The following is a 21,087-nucleotide window of genomic DNA, read 5'->3' on the forward strand; positions in this document are numbered from 1 at the left end:
TAGGGAGCCACGTGCCGTTTCCCTTATGTCGCCTGAACTATTGGGTCAATATTGACTAAAATGTGTTGAGATTTTATAGGGGTTCACTTACATTTCGAAAATTCATTTTCGGTCATTTTTATTCATCTGGATCTGATTACTATAGGTGCACAAATAAACGAATAAAGGCTAGTAGGATTTGTTACTCTAGCCCCAGTGGCCTTTACCAAATTGAAAGCTAAAGAATAAAGATTGGTCACTAAAAATTCTGCCACCCCCTTCTCCAGCCGACTGAAAACTTTCTATATTTGACATTAGATAGTCCAACAATCGTTCAGAACAGCTGAACTCGGGGATTAATGTCCTTTAAACCTAGGTTAACAGTTCAATAGTCTGTATCTGAAGAAACTAAGAACGTCGCGTGACCAATCAGGTGTAATTAAAAAGAGAAAGCAAAAGCTGTACACGCACAAAATTAAAAGCTGATTCTAGGAGGGAAGGGGTTACTAGGGTTCTTCAGACGACACCTTTTAAGTGAAGAATGCTTTATAGCGAAGAAAAGAACGTGAAAAGAGAAATTGTGGGTTTTATTCAAAATCGTGTTGTTGTTTTTTCGAAAGCCATTTTATTGGTTTTTGAAGCTCCCTTTTCTTTGAAAATTATATTTGAAAGAAAACCTATGAAAAGATATAAGAAAATTCGCAACCAGTCTCAAATCGTATTGAAAAAGGCGAACAGAGCAATCCCGACTTTGGTTACCACGACAACACTTCCTAGTCGGGTTCCTTTGATCTTTTACAAAGTCCGTTGAAAGCTGCTCCTTTTATCAAATTAACGTGTATTAGCGTTCGTTACAAACGACTTAAAATTGTATTAAACCATTAAAGATAGTATTGGTTTTTTAAAAGAAATTATCCACTGAATCGAGCGCGCGGGAAAGGCTTCGAATTCCTTTTGCAATTGCTTTAAAGTTTGACTCAATTAGCGTATAGGTGTTTCGAAACAGAACCTTACAGGCTTTTCCCTCGGATCAAAGAAATTCAAAATAAAAGAGGTTATGTAAAACTCTGAAACGAACTAATTAAACATCATAAATAGCTTTTACTATTTCAAAGAACTTTGATTTAATTGTACTGTCGGTAAAAATATAATGCTGATTGATTTTCGATCCACTTTTTTGGCCCATTAAACCTTTGGGGTTAATGAGTCATAACGAGCTTAAAATTTTAAGTCTATTTTCTTGCTGTTTAGCCAAGCTGTTCATGTGATTCAGCAACCAAAACTCATCTTAAGCTGATTTTCTCGAGTGACAATAGATCGGTTGATTGACAAGTGTTGAGGAAAATCGTTCATCTTGTCAATCAAAATGCATCATTGACTTGCAGATGTTTTTTTTTTTCGAAAAGAAAAGAAGATAAGTTAACGATGAATCCCTAGACGTGGAAAATCTGTTACAACAGTCTAATCGGACATGGCCCCCCCCCCCAATATTTTGCAAAGTAATTTTTTTTACTTTAAAAAATCTTATATATACCGTTTAGAGGGGTGAAATAAAGGTGAAAAGTCGAAAATTTTCTTCGTCGCCCAACCATGGTGGGCGACATATTTTTTTGGCCCCCTCGATTCGATTAGCACGCCGGGGGCCATGTCGGAGTTGATTATAAAATTTTCTATTTTGACAAGACTAGATAAAATTATATCTTTAGGATTTTGTTCATCTTCGCATGAAAAAGTTTCTTGTAGGAAGGATAAGGTTTCTTTATATAAGAGGAATAGAAGTTTGCGATTCAGACTATTTTGACCAAAACGAAGAAAATTGAATGCAAATTTTTAATTCGATTCGTTTTTCTAAACTAGAGACGCTTCGCAAGTGTTCCATTACCAAGTGTTCCATCAATGCCATCAAGTTGACCTACTGAGAGGTTAAGCGTTGGGAAAATGGAAAATTTAAAAGTTTTAGTATAATGTTTGTCCGAAATGTTTGTCCGAAATGTTTTAAATACAAAACTGTACGAATTCGATTCACTTTCGTCACTACTTGTCCAATGTTGGATAAAAAATTTGAATGCTCGTACTTCTAAGGCTTTGCGACCCATCTTTTTCTTTAAATCATTAAATGGCTGCATGCTACAAATTCATTTTTGGATAAAAATATATAAAATGTTCCCCTTAAAAATTTGACAAAAATTATTCATTAGTTTTTAATTGTCTTATTCTTTTTCTTAATTTTCTTGGTAGCTTTTAAAGGGTCGATCATTGTTCCTGAATTTGTAGTGATTCGAGGTTGGATAAGTTTTTCATATGAAGAAGGTGTGTTCCAATGCTCGCCAATCGGTTGCCGTATACTTCGCTCAAATTCTGTCCGATTCGTGTATGGGAAAGGTACGTCTGACACCTGAAAACGAACGAAAAGCAAGCACTGTTACATTAAAATATGTCAAGGTACACGACAGATTGAAAGATTTATAAAAAGCAGACAAAATCTAAAAACGGATTAAAAACAGGACTAACATATTGTTGTCTTTAGAAGTCAACTTTATTTTAAACCCTGGTCTTGATCTAGCAACAACCGCAAAAAAAGACATACCGTATTACTTCAAATTTTTTCGATTTTAGGAGGGGCGTTTATTCGAGGGGGCGTTTATTAAATTATTTTAGTCTAAAGTCGGATATTTATAGCAAATATACCATTTGTTTTAGTTCTTTATCAGGATTTTAGTGCAAAATCTCTTTGGTTCAACGACTAAAATTGCATCGAAAACTGCTCTGGTCACAAGAAATGACTTCCTTTTTAAACTCAATCAACACTGGTATTTAAGTATTAAAGTCACAAGTTTCTAACAAACACCCCTCCCCTAGAGGGGGCGTTATTTCGAAGGGGGCGTTATTTCGAAGGGGGCGTTTATTTGAGAGGGGGCGTTTACTAAATAATTTTCCTTTTAGAAGGGGCGTTTATTCGAGGGGGCGTTTAAAAGAAGTAATACGGTACCCAGACAGGGCCCGCTCAGAAAGGACACAAGATATTCTGGGATTTATTAAAGCTTTACAAAAGATATGACAAAGGAAACGAACGAAATTAGTAAGCAAAATACCTGATGCTTGGCAAATTTTCTGTTTCTTGTTTCATTGATGATTACATTGGCTTTCCCGTCATCTAATCTCGATTTCTCTTTCGTCGGATCCTTGGTAAATCTCTTTCTCTTCCGAGTGTTGACTTTCAATCCAGCACCTCCCCAATCTCCCCAGCCAGGTAAAACATTATCGACCGCTTTCGGTTTCGTTTTCTCAATTTCCGCTTCTTTTTCTTGAACAAAATCTTCAATGACGTCATCATTGGCGAAAGCATCTCGAATGTTCATTCGTTGTTCGTTGATGACGTCATCTTCGTCAGAATCAGATTCACCGTTGTTTTCGTTGCCGGTAAAAGAGCCAATTGTGACGGCGTCCGAGTCGCTCTTAAGAAATCTGATGCCGTCACTTTCCATTGTTGCCGTTTGTTGTTTTTTCTGCTGCTGTTGTTTATTCCATTTCTTCGTTTCCGTCACTTTTGATGAACTATCATTCTTATACTCAGTAGTAGATTCAGTCTCTTTTAAATAGACGCTATTTTTAATTTGTGTGATGATATCGGCAGGTTGCTTCTCCTTCTTGGGTACTTTCTTCTTTTTCTTTTTCGTCTTTTTCTCCTCCACGGTGCTCGACTCCTCCTTAATATCCCACTCCTCCCCAGAACTTCTTTCGTCCTCCAAGTCATCTGCACCAGTAAGAACTTTCAGTTGTTTCGATTCGTCCGTGACGATGGCTTTTGGACGTTTTAATAACATATCTTCTTCAGTCATTTCTAAGTAAGGGGGTTGATTGTGTGTCATAAGAGAGGCTGATTAGGGAACACGATGATGTTGCCAGCAAAAAGCAAGACTTTGATGGGGTTGATTGTGTGTCATAGGAAAGACAGATTAGGGGGCTGAATAGTATTGTAAGCAAGAAGAAGAAGACTTTGGTGGGGTTGATTGTGTGTCATAAGATAGGCAGATTAGGGGGTTGAATGGTATTGTAAGCAAGAAGCAAGACTTTGGTGAATGATGAATTTGAGAAAAGTATGTTATAGGTAGTGGCAATGAAAGAAGAATTGGAGTTATTATGATCTTTACAGAGGTCAGTGATGTAAGTAAAAAAATATTTTAGTGTGTATGATGCAGTGAGATATAATTCAAGACAGCATAAATTCGCGTTTTAGAAATTGTTTTGATTTAGCAAACAACAGTTTGAAATAATGATGACATAAACAAAAATGATACCTTCCCCATCTTGTCCTTGGCTGTTCGATCTTCCACCTAAAAGCCATGGATTAGAGCTACCTCCCTCCTCTGTGGAAGTGGCTGTCAATAATTTCAATGTGGTTTCTTGTTGGTCAGGTGTTTGTGTGTCCATGCCTTCTTCAATATCATTTTCATCTTCGGAATCTGATACTGTTTTGTGATTGGTCAGTTCACGACTGATCCGTAACTGCTCACGAATGCGCTCTTGATCCTAGCGAGGACAGAAAAAGAACATTAGAAATGAAAACGTATAATACCGAAACGCTTTGGTTTCTAGTTTCCACTCCTCTCGTCTTTCTTTGAGATTTTCACATATAAACTGATCGCCTAACAAGAATATTGAGATTTCTTAACCTTCCCGACTCTTTTGAAAATTATACTGAGCCATTTGGGAATCGAATGCAATGTAGAAGTGTTAAGGTGACACTCGTTACCAACCTCTTTATTTTGTTTTCCTTTGGTGATCACATTCTTTGCCCATTTTGAAGAATTACGATGACGAAGACTCGCTCTTTCCTAAGAAAAACAAGTGATACTTTTATGGACCTACCTGGTTATGCATTTAACACATAATTAATATCTACGTGAGCGTGACCATCAAACAATCATTCAGAACACAAATAGTGACGATCTATTAAAATCAGTCGTTTGTTTCTTATAAAAAAATTTTATTGACAGTTTTATTGACAATCGAATCATGATTGATGGTGGGAATTGCTATCAATGATGTTTTTTTTTAAGAAAAAACAAAGATATGTTAGGAAAAAGCCCAATGAAAATCTGCAAAAACGGTGATTTCCGGCATATTTCCGGCATTTTCGGCCGGAAAAAAAATTTCTTAAAAAATCGAACTCGGTCATGTTTTGAGCATTGCGATTACACATCTTTCTGCAAAAAATCAGAAAAAACTAAGGATGAAAATTCGAGAAAATGTCAAAAAACCGGTTTTTCCGGCATATTTCCGGCATTTTCGGCCGGAAAAAATGTTTTTCGAAAATCGGCCTCCGTCACATTTTAGGTATTGTTATTTTGCAGCAGTGTGCAAAATTTCATAAAAAAATAAAAAGTACAGCTTGAGAAATTGAAGAAATACTGTCTTTCCGGCGAAAGTAAGTTGTTCCGGCAATTTTTTAATAGTTCTGGCTTCAAAAATCAATTTTATTGAAAATTGAAACATGCTTGATGGTGGGCATTGCTATTAATAATGTTTTTGAATGAAAAAACAACCAATTATAAGGAAAAAGTCTAATGAAAATCCAGAAAAACGGTGATTTCCGGCATATTTCCGGCATTTTCGTCCGGAAAATTTTTTTTTTTCGAAAATCAGGCTCCGTCACATTTTGGGTATTGCCATTTTGCATCTTTGTGCCAAAAACCAGAAAAAACTAATGAGCCAATCTCGAGAAAAGCTGGTAACAGACGGACGGACGGACGGAAGGACGGACGAACAAAGGTTAATTTATAGGACCTCCAGGTAGGTCCAAAAAAACAGTTGTAAATCTTTGGTAGCAAGCTAAGTCTTGCAACCACAGTCAGGGGCAACCCAGATTTATTCGATAGCCATCTACCCCAGGTAAGGAGAGTCCCACCCAGCTATGGAAATAGATGTAAACGTAGCGTTTTTTAATACATTCACCCGAGACGTCAATTCATAGCCTACATACCATAGCTCTCATTTTCTCAGCTTTTTCCAAATGTTTTTCAAACATTTCTGGGTCGTCTTTGGAAAGCTTTTCGAGATCAACATTGCTCAACGCTTTTTGTTTTTCCTTTTTCAAGATTCGGTGATATCTAAAGAAAGGGAGGAAAATATAAAATACAATGATGAGTCATAAAGTGGGTACTGGCCATTGAGTTTTGTTTATACAGATAAACAGGTATCGGTAGTCTACACTATAGACAGCTCCAAAAACCTGACCTTACTCTTAATAAGGAGTAGGAGTTTTACACTCAAAACGAAGGAATATATGACGTAGCCTAGGTTTCGGCCGCTGGTGAGAAAAGCGTCTGGTGAATAAGGCACGGGTCACGAAGAATAAGCACAAAACATTATCCCACCCTCTGATGTATTATCTTGATGAACAAACATACTTTTTACTTTTGATTTTCTTCTGTCTTCGACACTTGGCTTCATAATATGACTGCAAGGCTCGCATCTTTTGAAGTTCTTTTCTCCGCTCCAGGGCTTCTTGTAAGTCGAAATTTTTGAGAGCTTCTTCTTCGTGTTCTGTGAGTTCTTTGTCTTTACGCTCCAAAAGATGTTGACTGCCCTTTAAGACTTCAGCAATCTCACGTTCTAAGTCATTTTGAGGCTACAAAAGTTAAAAAGATAATTGGTTAAAAACAGGCAGCCTAAGTCACAAAACATTGAATATTCACCTAATCTATTTGGTCTAAAATTTAATCTTTGGTAATAGATACACTGAGAAACACTAAGAACTAGCCGGCCTATCAAAAAATTAAGCGAAACCAATATAGACAAATTTATTCGCGATGAGAAGAACGTTAGGGCTTTTGATAAAAGCTTAAATAAACCGTAAATATTACCAAAACCTTGAGAAAATCACTTAAACAGGCTTCAAAATTGGCATAAATATCATACTTCGATTGGTAAACTGATGTTCATTTTATTGAAAATCGATGCTTTTCGTGAAATTTTGTATTTAAAGTAAGAGAATTGATAATTTACTCCTTTTCAACTTAATCTTCTTCAAAAGTTAAAAAATTCAAAATTGTTGTCTATATCACCCCGACCCTTATCATGCCGCCGGCGGCTTAATCCCGACACAGGTCAAAAATGACGCCAATAAGAGCCGGCGTAAAAAGGGCCGATAGGGTATGTCATCTTTTTTATAAATCTGAAATTGCTTGATGAGAATGGATGATAAAGTTCATCTTTCACGATGGCATGGTAAAGACAGAAGGACCTAGAGAGAGACTGTGACCTTCTCACTATAGCATCGTTTTTCTTTATGAAAGAATAAATTTTCGGAAACCTTTTGTAATTTTTAGGTTTAGAGAAAAAATTCAATTTTTCATACTATACATGATAAAAATAGCTTACCTTGAAATTAGTAGATATGGTGCTTATCGTCTGCTTTGGAGCTTGATAAGACTGCAGCGGAAAATTTAACGTCTCTGCCTAAAATGTGAAAACATTTATAAATCTTAGAAAGTTTTATACCAGTGACATACCTTAAGGGAAGAAATTTTGGTGAGAAGAAAATTTGGCGGTTTTGGCCACAATCCACCAAATTAAATTCCCGCCAAATTAAAATAATTGTATTCATTCCCCAAGTTTGTGCTTTCAGGCCTTGAAACAGGTTTTTTCTAATTTTTAATACCGTTTTTTGGCCAAACATATTCTTCATCCATCAAATTAAATTCCCGCCGAATTTAATTTTTCGAGCAATCAGCCAATTTAAATCCCCTCTGAAAAAACTTTTCACCCATCCGCAAAATTAAATTCCCGCCAAATTTTCTTCCCTTAAGGTACACATCAAAAACAAATATGATCGAATGGAGTGGGGAAGATTGTGCAATTTTGAGCGCTCCTTTTGATAAACATTGATTATCCAGAAGAGCGATTTTATCAAGAATGACATGACGAGCTTACGTCTCGATTTTTGCGAACAGTCTCGTCCCATTTACTGATGTCTTTTTTCGTCTCATCATACGCAACTCGTCTTTCGACCTGTGAAATAGAAACGAGAAATGGAATAAATTAAATTGTTTCATGATAAAAACCGATAAATAACTATGGTAATTCTAATCAGCTAATGGGAGCAAGCCTACTTTTCCTAATACTCTAATACTCTCGGGTCACTAAATGATCAAAAAAGGTCCTAAATTTCAACTAACTACTTTGGTTTCTGGTGCTAAAGTATCTATCTTTGACTTTTATCTGCTCGACAAAAGCATTCCGCTGAAAATCAGTCAGCTGAAAATAACAACAAGTTGAATCATCTAATCAAAGATATTGCATCAAACAACAAATACTCTCATAAATGCTTTGTCGGGGACTTTAACTTCCCAACAATCAATTGGAAAAATTGGACGACGCCACATCTCGAGGAAAGTAAAGAAGAAAAATTTCTTGATGCCCTTCGCGACTCCTTTCTCCACCAAAGTGTAGACGAACCAACCAGATGCCGTGGGACTGACGACCCATCTTTAGTCGATCTCATTCTAACAGGTGAAGCTAACCAAGCTCTATGTCTAGAGTATCTCAGTCCTTTGTGTTTAAGCGATCATAGCTGCTTGACCTTCACTATCAAATGTGATGCTGTATTGAAACCTAAATCAGAAAGATACAAGTACGAGGACGCAGACTTTGAAGCAATGAAACAAGATCTCAACTCTGATGATTGGTACAAGCAATTCCCCGAGATGGCTAATTCTAAGTCAACCGAGGAGCTTTGGCAGCTTTTCCGAAAGAAGATTTTGGATATACGAAACCGTTTTGTACCCATAAAGATCATCGGTGGTCAAAACTGGAAGAAGAAAGGTAAAAAATACCTATTGGAGTTCAACTTCGGAAAGAAATAGCAGAGAAGAGACGCCTCCATCGGAAATGGATGAAATCATCGCCCGAAGAAAAAGAATACAATCGAGCAAAATACACCCCTGTAAGAAACAGAGTGAGCAAATTGATGAGACAAGCTCACAGGAACTACGAACAAAGAATTTGTGATAACGCAAAGACCAAACCGAAGATCTTCTGGTCACATGTGCGTAACAAGATGAAATCTTCTAGTACAGTTTCATCACTACTTGAATCACCAAATGTCAAAACCTCGTTAAAGCATGAAGATCACGAAAAAGCTAATACTTCAATGACAGTTCTGCAGTGTATTCACAAAAGAAGCAGTAGGTGAGCTTCCTGCATTTGAAAAGAGAACTGATTCATCCATCGGAGATATTCATATCTCTGGGGAGATGGTACAGAATCAATTGAAAGAGCTCAACCATAATAAGTCATTCGGTCCAGACGAAATACACCCTAGGATACTAGCGGAATTATCTGACTATCTGTCTCTACCCTTGGCTGTAATCATGAACAAATCTTTAGTTGAAGGCTCATTACCACAAGATTGGAAGGTGGCACATGTCACACCTATCTACAAAAACAAGGGACCTCAGAATTTAGCAGTCAATTATCGACCTGTTAGTTTGACATCGGTAGTGTGCAAATTAATGGAATCAATACTGAGGAAACACATCACGAAGCACCTTTCTGATCATAATCTTCTATCGAACAAACAATATGGCTTCATTAACAACCGTTCAACCGTGACACAGCTTTTGTACTATCTGGATAAATGTTATGAGAGCATCTCTAAAGGAAACGTTGTTGATAGTATCTACTTCGATTTTGCTAAGGCTTTCGACACTGTACCCCACCGTCGACTATGCAAGAAACTATCAGCATATGGCATCAACGGTTCAATCTTAAAATGGATAACGTCATTTCTAACAGGTGAAGGTCAGGTCTAAAAACAGGTCTAAAAGTGAACCAGTCCTTCTCGACTACAGACCCTGGAGTGAGTGGTATTCCACAGGGTAGTGTACGGGGACCAATACTGTTCGTGCTATACATCAATGATCTTCCTGAAAAGGTCATCTCATTGATCCTACTGTTTGCTGATGATACCAAAATCTTCAAAGAAGTCAACTGCATCGAAGACTCTGTTTCCCTTCAGAATGATATAGACACACTTGTAGAATGGTCGAAAGACTGGCTATTACTATTCCATCCTGAAAAGTGTCACGTTCTGACGCTAGGAAAGTTTGGAAACATCAAACATGCTCATCCATATTCCCTAGATGGACGCCAATTGGAACACGTCTTTGAAGAAAAAGATCTTTGGAATCCTCATTGACTCAGAACTTACATTTGAAGAACACATTGCAAAGCAAGTCAAAAAAGCAAACGCGATACTTGGCATAATCAATCGAGGATTTGTAGACATGAGTACAAGTACATTTAAAACATTGTATTGTGCGTTTGTTCGCCCGCATCTGGAGTACGCTCAGTCAGTATGGTCTCCGTTTCTACGTAAACACGTAAATCTGATTGATGGAGTACAAAGACGGGCAACAAAACTTGTTCAAAAATGTCGTAATATGTCTTATGAAGAACGATTGCGTGAATTAGATCTTCCTACGCTCGAGTTTAGAAGACACTTTTGTGACATGGTCCAACTTTACAAGCACATCAACTATTACGAAAAAGATACCATCCCAAACAAGATAGCCCGTTGAACGCGACCAAACAGGAGGCACAACTTTGAGATGATTCCAAACTTTGGAAGCGATGGACTCCGTGGTGTACAAACGAATTGCTTCTTTTATCGAACTATACCAACCTGGAATAAATTGCCAAAAGAAGTCGCTGAGGCAAAGACAGTCAAAGTCTTCAAAGAAAGACTCAACACTGCATGGAGTAAACACCCGAAAAGATTCAACACAAGACAATTGTAAAATACGTTTAATCACGATCAGTTCCAGAGGCCCTCGTGCGCCTAGAACTTTGTTACATTATAATATAATTCCTCATGGGTATATAAACTTTCGACCCTGCACATTTATTTACTGTACGCTTACTATAGACTGGAGCTTTCCAAAGAAGAACAGCTTTTCGAGATGAATTGATGAATTCGAAAATTTTCCTCACCCTTTGTTGCTCTGGTTTGTGCAATGGTTTTTCCAGTACTTGCTTACTTTTTTCCATCGTCCTCTATGGTAAAAAAGGATAAAAGTTAGAGGTTAAAATCTTCATGTTTTAGTGGACCAGTGAAATACACCTCTCAACTCTTAGCGGCGCGGTCTGCTTTTGAGGAGCTTGGTAACGAATTTCAAGGAAAATCTCCCTCGGCGCGCGACATTTGAAACTGTCTCTAAATTCTCTATTCTTATCATTCGAATAGCTTTAAGAAATTGACGTTACCTTATCGCTTCAATGCAACATCTTGCATTTTTCACAAGAGCGCTCCTAAACTTTTGTTTTCGATACAGTCAATTTCGTTGTTAATTCATTGCCGTTTTACTCAAAAGCTGACCGCACCTAAGGGTTGATTGGTGTATACTGTGTGTTTCTTGAAATATGCTTCAAAGGAATGAACATCGCGAGGGATAGTGTTGTGGATTGATGCGAAATGATTCATTTTTTTCATCACAGTTTGTCTGTAGCGCCGGTCTCTGGTTTATTGCAATTTTTGAGCAATGGATCAATGAAAAAGGTAATGAAAGAGGTGTCCAATGATCCAGCTTAGATCTTTCTCAAAATATGTCAATGTTGTTTACATTCTTACCAATTGATTCTTCATTGAAGCAATCTTTTTTGTATCAGTTTTCAAGCAACCAACCAAGTCGCTTAGATTCACTTTGTTTGTTCTGTCTAAAAGAAGCAAAAGTTTTATATTTTGCTGCAATATCATTGTTTGTTATGAATTTGATTCCTTGATACAAAGTTTTGACACTTTCAAGACTTTCATATTACGCACGGGTTATTTTAATGAGTGTTGTGGGTGATGATGTAGAAGTTGGGAGTTTTTGTATTGAACTGTTATTTTATTCTTAAAGGTTTTATTTTCAGTTTGCTTACTCATCAATTTTAATAGCTTTTAACATTGGATTGACATGGAATTGGAGCAAGATTGGTCAAAAAGAGGAAAAGAAAAACCTTTTTTGTTAATATCAGCACAATATAACAATATGGCAGACACTATCCTGATATGAAATATGTGTCTGATATGAAACGGGAAATAAAACCTCCAAGTCTGAAGATCAATAAAGATAAATGTAAGCTCTTGAAAGTTTGTGTCAGCATAAGAAGAAATTGAATTACTGGATGGATCATTCCTTTTATTCTATCAATGAGAAACTAAACCAAGAATGCAGATTGTTGACAAACCTTGGCCAGTCGTCCACGCATGTTCAGATATCTCCGGAGTGGGCTCAGTTCTTTTCGTCTTCTTCGATCTGAAAGTTTTAAATAAAAAAAGGAAATAAAAGCTTAGTATTACTCGATGTAAACCTTTCAAGAGCTGGCGGCGAAGTTAACTTCCCCTGGAAAGTTCGAGGTTCACCCTGATCTGAAACAGGTAGGCGTGTAAAAGACAATCTCTCTCTCTCTCCGATTCGGGTCGGGCGATGAGTCGATAGCTGACAATACTTTCTAATCTAGATCAAAGCTATGGTTACACAAATCAATCTCAGAGAGAAGTTTCAAACCTTTTCTTGGTAGCCCCTGATAAAGTCTCGATATCTTTCATCAACTTTTTATGTTGTTTCTTCTTTGTCTTTTTATCAACAACCTAAAGATTTAGAAGTAGTTAGAGTTTCTGAAAAGAACGACATATCACAGTAATAAAGAATTAACCTGAATATATCCCATCATGACGTTAAAGTTTAAGTAAACTTAGTAAATATTCCCGACTCAGATATAAAGCAAGCACCTAAAAAGTTAATAAAGTCAACACACGACCGGAGGGGTCACGAGAAATGCAACTAATATGAACAGCTTTTGCAGAATATTAGAAACATCCCTTTGATTAACCTTGCAGGAGGGGTGAAAATTTATACTCAAAGTACCTGCAAAAGAAAATTAAATTTGCACTATGAAAAAATTGTCAAATTTAAATCGAACAAACCTCATCCTCAGAATCTGAAGAAAGATGGACTTCGTCTATGTTTTCCATTATTTCCACCATTTTTCTTTATATATTTCAGTATTTTGTTTTTAAATTATCCTGAAAATAAGAGAAAATAGAGAATTAAAATAATGACGACACAAGACCTGACTGACACGGCACATCAAGAGTCATGATATAACAACTTTCTCAATACGGGTATATCAAAAAACAAAGAATACTCGTGGCATTTATATTTTAGCCTGGAGTGAGGTTCCTAAAACAAATTTTAACACCACTTTTGTTTAAAAATTCAATCCATTTATTTTGTTTAAAAATTCAATCCATTCATTTTGTTAAAAAATTCATTCATTCAAGCTATACTAAATATATAATTCTACAAGATCTGATCAATGCTTACATAAATAAACTAAATTTCTATGGTGGAGAGACGAACAGGGTTGCCTTTAGATGAAAAAGTTTGCTTTCTTCTAGGTCCCGATTAGATCAAAGCCAAAGTTTTAAAAATAATAAATTAAAAATAATACAATGCTCTAAATATAACAGTGTTGTGAGTTAAAAGAAAAAGAAACATAACAGAATCGAATAAGCAAAATGTTTAAAATTTCCTCAAAGTGGATTTCAACATAATTCTATAACGTTGCATTGTATTATCATTGGATGGACTCAAAGGTGAATATAAATACATTCATTCTTTCAACAATTTCTGTCCAGTCATTTCAGAGGGAACAGCCACACCCATTTCTTGAAGAACAGTTGTGGCGACATCACATAAAGCAGCATCGTGATCAAAGTTACGGAACTTTCTGTTTGTCACACAAAAAGGTACTGAAAAAAAACAAATAGCTTAGACATTAAAAATAAGTTTGGAAAATTTGACTGCATTAAATGTCAGAAATTCTCGACATTTTCATCTTTATCTGTGTCATTATAACCATTAGAACATACTTTTTTAAAACTTTGTTGGACTAAAAATCAGGTCTGACAGGCATGGTAAATTACTTTACCAGCCTAGCCTATATGAGCATGATTTAAGCTTTGATGATATAAGCGCCCTCCCCATTGGGAAATTGGTCCTACTTCTACAAAGAAGGAGTTCCTCCGTTTTCAAGTAGAAATGTATAGCAATGTCCAGACAGCTGGCTGACGCTGATTCTGAGCACGCAAGACACGGATACTGTGATGCAAAGTGATGACTCGTGAATATTGTGGAAGAACATAGTGTAGATTAACCATGCCAAGTTAACAGTAGAGAACTAAAACAAGATTCAACTCGGACTCCACACAGGAGTCAAGAGCGATGAACCCCACACCACTACACTGATTTAAGCTTGAGTAAAATTCAAAACCAGACCTAATAATTTCATGCATCAGCAACAGCATGATACAAAGTTTAGGTATAAAAAAGCTTTTGGAGAGAGTTTACCTCTATAACAAGTGTGGGCAGTATGGGGGCCACCTTGTGGACTGAACATCTGCTCTGCATTACCATGGTCAGCAGTCACCATCATTGTGTAGCCATGTTGTTCGCAAGATTCAAGCATCCTTCCAATTGCAACATCTAAAGACAATATCATAATAGAGGGAGGAACTTCAATAAAAAGAGTGTTTGTTTACATTGTAGTTCTAGTCAATCAGAGTCAGTCTGCCGATAATCATTGAGACCATTGCAGGAAATATAATACAGAAGAAACACAATTCGAGAAAGATTTCTAAAAAATATGATCATAAAAAAATGATAGATTAAAACATTGGAATAGTCACCAGTGGCTTCGCATGCTATGATGCAAGGTTCATATTTGCCAGTGTGGCCAACCATATCTGGTGGTGCAAAATTACACATGACAAATGGATACTCTTTACTGGCAATAGTCTCGCACATCTAAAAGTTAATAAAAAAGTGATTATTTTCTTTTGTATGGGAAGCATTTTGAAATTCCTTAAAGAAGTCATATTCCTTTTAATAAAAAACTGTTGAAAGTGGACCAAGACTACCTAAGTCAAATTTGCTAAACTAAATTGCAGGTTAAAAAAATTAAAATGAAAGGGCATAAATGAAGTTCAACCAGACCAAATCTCACTCACAGCATCAGCAACACCAGCTGCACTCATCTTTGGATCTAAGTCGTAAGTTGCAACTTTTGGAGATGGAATAAGTTTACGGTCTTCCAACTCAAAGCTTGGCTCATAACCACCATTGAAGAAGAATGTCACGTGTGCATACTTCTCAGTTTCTAAGGATTTAAGAATTCGAATGTATGAAAAATGACTATTTCACTCTATAAAACAGGAGTAGTGGTTTGAGTCACTCTTAATGCTGAGAAAAAGATATTCTTCATCCTCTGCATCCATGCTGGTTGAAAGAAATCCCATGTACCGCTAAGCTGATGTCACTATTTTGTGTCTAAATATAATTGAAACAATGTTAAATTGTTTCATAAGAGTGCTTTTTCAATGCAATCTATAATCGCCATGAAAAAAAAGGTTGAAAAATAATGAAAAACATTGATCCTCCATTGAAAAAAAGGTACACTAAAACACTCTCACCTGCACAGTGGTATTGTTTAATCTTCTCATTTGCAAGGGCTTCTGCCAGAACATTCTTTGGACGCCCTGGTGCAAACAGAACTGGGAAAGGAAATTCGCTTTTGTATTGTGTCATGCAAGAAATTCCCTGGAAAGAAAATAATATTTTCATTCAACATTTTCAAAGTTAAAATTTAATTTAAAGCTACAATTCTGATCGCCTGAAAGCTGTGTTATTAAAATCTTCTGGTGATTGTTATAAAACAAGACGTTTTTTTGACTAATACTAGTTTTTAAAAAACCATTTCGTACAAGATCCTTTGCAACAACAGAAGTTTCAAAGTGTCTTTCGATTCCAAATGCTTCCACAATTTGTCTCATTCGGTCAGCACGGAAATCAATGAAAATCAAGGTATCACCATCTAAAATGAGAAAATAATGTCTATCTTTATGCTTAGACTCTATCTTATCTATAGTTTTTAGACCTGAAATATACCAAAATCTTTTCTGAGGATATCTATTGGTATCTAGGTGTCGATCATTTTTGTCAAGTCTTGTTTATAAATAAACCAAACCTTTAACAAGTCCATCTTCATTTACAATGATTGGTTTAAAGAATTCATCTGTTTGCTTCTCATCCCCTTCTCCATTGTAAAGTTTCTCCATTAACTAAAATACCAAATAAAAGAAAAGCTTGTGAGGTTAAAAATTTTTTCTGCTTCAGCAACAAAGAAATAATTTTACTAATTTGCTGGAGAGTGTTTACACACTCTACCTTATTACCTCGATGAGATTGTCCTGTGACACTTTTGTTCCTTTTCCTTGTGTAAGACCTTCATATGCAATCTGGATTCTTTCATGCCTCTTATCACGATCCATGGCGTAATATCTTCCTGTTATTGTTGCTAGACTTCCATAATTCAATTCCTTTAGTTTATCCAAAACTTGTTTCACATAAGTTACTACAATAAGAATACAACTAAAACTATTATTGATTCTAGACTAGAAAGGTTCAATAGTAAATAAGTAAGTTGGGGGGGTCAAGCCTCAGGGTACTAAAGCATAGCCGGTGGGGTGGGTGTTTTTCCAAAAAAAATTTGATAAGTACCCGGGTACTTTTTGGGTGGGTGGGGAGCCAAGTTTGTTTAATCAAACAAGTACCCGGGTACTAATTGGGTAGCATTTTGAATTTGTTCTTTCATTTTTCTGACTTATTACAGCTTTTCAAAAAAATATTGCGAGATAATGTCACCTAAATTCTGCCAAAATAGTCACATGGGCTAGATCTATCTATCTATCTATCTATCTATATATTTCAGTAGTTAACAACATAAATGTTTGTTCTCCCTACATATAAAAGCATTAACAAAAATAAGATAAATGAAATTGGTTTAATAATAAAAAATGTTTGTATGTTTATTCAATAATAAATATGTAAAAATTTGTTAATTCTAAAAAAAAATCTAAGTATGTTTGGTTGAGGACAAAGCCTAGGTTATCGAGATAAAGAGTAACGAGCATAAGGCTAAACAAAATATTCTGAGAATGCCAAGATACGTGGAGGCAAAGTAGTAATGAGAAGTTGTAGATTTCTACACTTTGACCAGGTAAAGTAGAAAACTCAAAAATTCTGATTTATATCCTATCTTGGCTTCTTTTATTTCAAAAGCTTTCTTACGTTATTACATTATAGTTGTGGGTTTACTTCTTTATTCAGCTTTATTAAAAAAACCTGTTTAGAAACTTTCTTGTTTTTTTAGCCATTTTCGTATTATATTATTTTGTTTCTATTTACCACAATAGGTTGCTTGATTGCATGCTTTGACCTGATAATAACTTCTCTAAGACATTCTGGGTGGGCACTCACAACAAAGCTCAATGAAGTATAACAAATGGAGTTTAGATTAAAAGTGTTACAGATTCTCGTTTTTAAAGTGAATTTTACTTGCTGGGTCTATTGCAACTGGTTATATTTAGTTTATATTAGTTTCTTATTTTATGTTTAGTTTTGCTAATTTACTCTGGTTTATACTTTTTATATTTCCAGATATTTCAGAAACTAGATCTTTTGTTAAAACTGTTCTAAGATTTTGTAAGATTGTGAAAAAGTGTTTTTACATTTTTTGGACCTACCGCGGGAGGTCCTTTAATTTGACCGTTGTCCGTTCGTCTGTTACAAGCTTTTCTCGGGATTGGCTCATTATTTTTTTTTAATTTTTTGCATAATGATACAAAATAGCAATGCCTGAAAAGTGACGGAGCCCGATTTTTGAAAAAAAATTTTGGGGAGCAAATTTGGGCCAAAAACTACCTAAAAATAAGGCTTTTTGGACTTTGTGCAAAATTGCTTCATTAGTTTTTCCTGATTTTTGGCAGAAAGATAGAGTGCAAGGTACCCTAAAATGTGGCTGAAGTAATTTTTCTCGGAAAATTTTTTTTCGTTTTCAAATACGGATTTTCGAAAAATTTGGGCCAAAAACTACCTAAAAATAAGGTTTTTTGGACTTAGTGCAAAATCGCTTCTTTAGTTTTTCCTGATTTTTGGCAGAAAGATAGAGTGCAAGGTACCCTAAAATGTGGCTGAATTAATTTTTCTCGGAAAATTTTTTTTCGTCGTAAAATACGGATTTTCGTTTTTTGGGGAAATTCCCTTTTACCATTTTCCTGTTAGCAGCTTTTCTCGGGATTGGCTCATTAGTTTTTTTAAATTTTTTGCACAAGGATATAAAATAGCAATGCCTAAGAAGTGACGGAGCCCGATTTTTGAAAAAAAATTTTTGGGGGCAAATTTGGGCCAAAAACTACCTAAAAATAAGGTTTTTTGGACTTTGTGCAAAATTGCTTCATTAGTTTTTCCTGATTTTTGGCAGAAAGATAGAGTGCAAGGCACCCTAAAATGTGGCTGAAGTAATTTTTCTCGGAAAATTTTTTTTCGTCGTAAAATACGGATTTTCGCAAGATTGGGCCAAAAACTACCTAAAAATAAGTTTTTTTGGACTTGGTGCAATATTGCTTCATTAGTTTTTCCTGATTTTTTGGACAAAGATGAAGGGCAAGGTTCTCTAAAACGTGACTGAAGTAGTTTTTTTCGGAAAATTTATTTTGGTCGTAAAAATCGGATTTTCTTATTTGGGGAAATTCCCTTTTGTCATATTTAGGGAAAATGAGCATTTTTCGAGATTGGCTTGGTATTTGTTTCTTATTTTTTGTATAGTGATATAAAATGGTAATATGTAATGGTAATTTGGGTAGAAAAGTGCCTAATGTTTGTTTTTTTTTGACTTTTTTGACTAATTCGAGCTCTGATACTCACGGTAATCTATTCAAGCTGCTCACTACACTTTCTTATTCCCTTGCTATTTGTCCTATTTTTTTCTGATTTTGATCAACAGGTAGGTCCATTCAGCATGTTGCTTGTTTCATCTGTTTTCATGTTTAAAAAATAAGGCAATCAATATACCCGAATGTATTACTGTAAATTACGCCTGGCTTATTAGTTGGGCTAATAGTAAAGGAAAATTAAAATTAACAGTTATAAGGGTGGGTTTAATTTTGATGAGTGTAGAATTGAGAAAGATTAATAAGTAATAAATTTATTTTTTGTAGGTATAGGGTCTAAGAAGGAAAAGTCCTTAAGTACCCGGGTACTTTTTGGGTTGGTATGGGGTCAAGAAGAGAAAAGTCCTTAAAAGTGCCCGGGTACTTTTTGGGTGGGTATAGGGTCTAGAAGGGAAAAGTCATTAAGTACCCGGGTACTTATTTGGGTGGGTGGTATGAGTCAAAAAAATTTTTAGATAAGTACCCTTTCTAGGCTATGCTTTAGTACCCTGAGGCTTGACCCCCCCCCTGTTACGACCACAGTCAAAGGCTACCCAAAGGCTCCCTTTTCTCTAGCTGTCTACCCAAAGGTAGGGGAGGCTGCCACTCTGTTCCTTGGATTTCTCTACTTAACTTTGATTCGTCTCTTTGGGCATCAAGTACCATTTTGGGAATCTTTAGTATGACCCAGCTGGGGATCGAACCCAGAGCCTCGTGCACTGAAGCTGGATGCTCTACTTTTATGCTACCGCCAGTTCAATACATTTACACCATCAATTTTTTGTGCACCTTTTATTTTTCAATTTTCAATTTTTAACTGATATCTTTTGTACATCTCTTAAATTGGGCGTTAGCATAAACCCTTACATTTGAGCACCCACCAAAAAAAGTATTCATTTCATTTGACTGAATAGTAGGAACTAACTTCTTTATATTTCAGAACTCTGGTTTCCAACTGAAAGTCAAATTACCTCCACTTGTTGGTCTTGTATCACGACCATCACTGAAGAACTGAATAAAGGTGTTTGGTACTTCTGCTTGTTTAGCCGATTCCACCATAGATAATAGATGATCAATGTGTGCATGTACTCCACCATCACTGACCTTGAATGAAAGAAGAATTTTTATGAAATTGGACTGAATTGGATGGTATTTTTAGCGAGTCATGAAATTTTTCTATTAATTAAAATTTCTATTAATTATAATTTGTATCTTGTACATACAAACGCATATAAAATTTAATCTTGTGGTTATGATATTGAGTTTTATTTCAGTCAACAGGTCAGGAGTTTGTCTTTACACTTAGGTTATTAAAGAGCATTTTATCGCGGAAAAAAAATGCCAAGGCAAAAGTAACTGAATTGCCATGACTGAGAATTGTTTAACGTTCATAACCAACAGCACTTAAAAATACAAATTTTGGATCTTTACTGATCCCAATCATCCCGTTAATCAATACAGATCTCTAGAATTATGCTATGAAGGGCAAATTACTAGTCCAAGGAAATGAAGTCTTCCATTTCCAGATTTTGCACGTTTACAAGCATCAGCAAATGTTTTGTTTTCACCAAATTTCTTTTGTTGGGAGGTCATGTTGATCCTCACAATATCCTGCAAATAGAGCAATGTTTATAGATTTAAATTATAAAAACAGGTAGGAACCAATGATTTAGACTGCTTCATATTTTTGTCCACTCTGTTTATGCCGATGTAACAAAGTTTTTATTTTTCTACATGTTATATTCTCTAAATTGAATATTTAATATTTGAAAGATGAGACTTGTGTCAGGGAAATCATCATACCTGATACACCACCCTCCCTGCTCCAATATTTAAATGTCCAACTTCACTGTTTCCCATTAAACCAGCAGGTAAACCAACAGCCAAACCAGATGCATTTAATGTTGTATAACCGTCACCACTGCATAATTTATCCATGACTGGAGTTTTGCCATGATAAATTGCATTACCTTGAAAAAAAGTTAGTTAGAACATTTGATAAGCATGCTTTTTGGTCGATCTTTGAAGTATGATAGACTTGAATAGACAGTTTAAAAATTTTACCCTAAGAATAGGCATAATTGTAGGCATAATTTGAAAATCTTCTGTGTGACTTAAATAATTCAAAAAAACTTACCCTCTGTTTCCTCCGAAATGCCCCACCCATCAATGACTATCAAACAAACATTATTTTTTACCATTGCTGTTTTAGTTCACCTAAAGTAAAATATAGAATAATGGGAATGATAAATGTAAATGATATATGTAGTGTTGCCAATGTACATATTCTA

General features: G+C 35.7%; 2 protein-coding genes across 2 annotated transcripts; both read right to left on the reverse strand.

Moving 5' to 3' along the window:
• Nucleotides 1-2,051: 2,051 nt before the first annotated feature.
• On the reverse strand, nt 2,052-13,062 carry LOC136809765 (U3 small nucleolar RNA-associated protein 14 homolog A-like). The gene is made up of 13 exons (XM_067066318.1): nt 12,953-13,062; nt 12,534-12,616; nt 12,214-12,281; nt 11,612-11,697; nt 10,975-11,037; nt 7,915-7,992; nt 7,363-7,440; nt 6,390-6,610; nt 5,963-6,089; nt 4,737-4,814; nt 4,278-4,509; nt 3,072-3,820; nt 2,052-2,374 (listed from the first exon to the last, which is right to left on the reverse strand). The coding sequence occupies exons 1-13, from the start codon at nt 13,010-13,012 to the stop codon at nt 2,174-2,176; spliced, it is 2,124 nt and encodes a 707-aa protein (XP_066922419.1). The 5' UTR covers nt 13,013-13,062; the 3' UTR covers nt 2,052-2,173.
• A 335-nt stretch (nt 13,063-13,397) lies between these two features.
• LOC136809766 (2,3-bisphosphoglycerate-independent phosphoglycerate mutase-like) lies at nt 13,398-21,013 on the reverse strand. Its single transcript, XM_067066320.1, has 12 exons — nt 20,934-21,013; nt 20,600-20,766; nt 20,291-20,407; nt 19,768-19,900; nt 16,262-16,440; nt 16,054-16,147; nt 15,791-15,900; nt 15,500-15,626; nt 15,038-15,186; nt 14,717-14,834; nt 14,379-14,513; nt 13,398-13,780 (listed from the first exon to the last, which is right to left on the reverse strand). Exons 1-12 carry the CDS (start codon nt 20,995-20,997, stop codon nt 13,641-13,643), a joined length of 1,533 nt encoding a protein of 510 aa, XP_066922421.1. The 5' UTR covers nt 20,998-21,013; the 3' UTR covers nt 13,398-13,640.
• Between the last annotated feature and the right edge of the window lie 74 nt (nt 21,014-21,087).

Source organism: Clytia hemisphaerica, unplaced genomic scaffold (assembly GCF_902728285.1).
Source record: "Clytia hemisphaerica strain Z4C2 unplaced genomic scaffold, Clytia hemisphaerica genome assembly, whole genome shotgun sequence".
NCBI lineage: Eukaryota > Metazoa > Cnidaria > Hydrozoa > Leptothecata > Clytiidae > Clytia > Clytia hemisphaerica.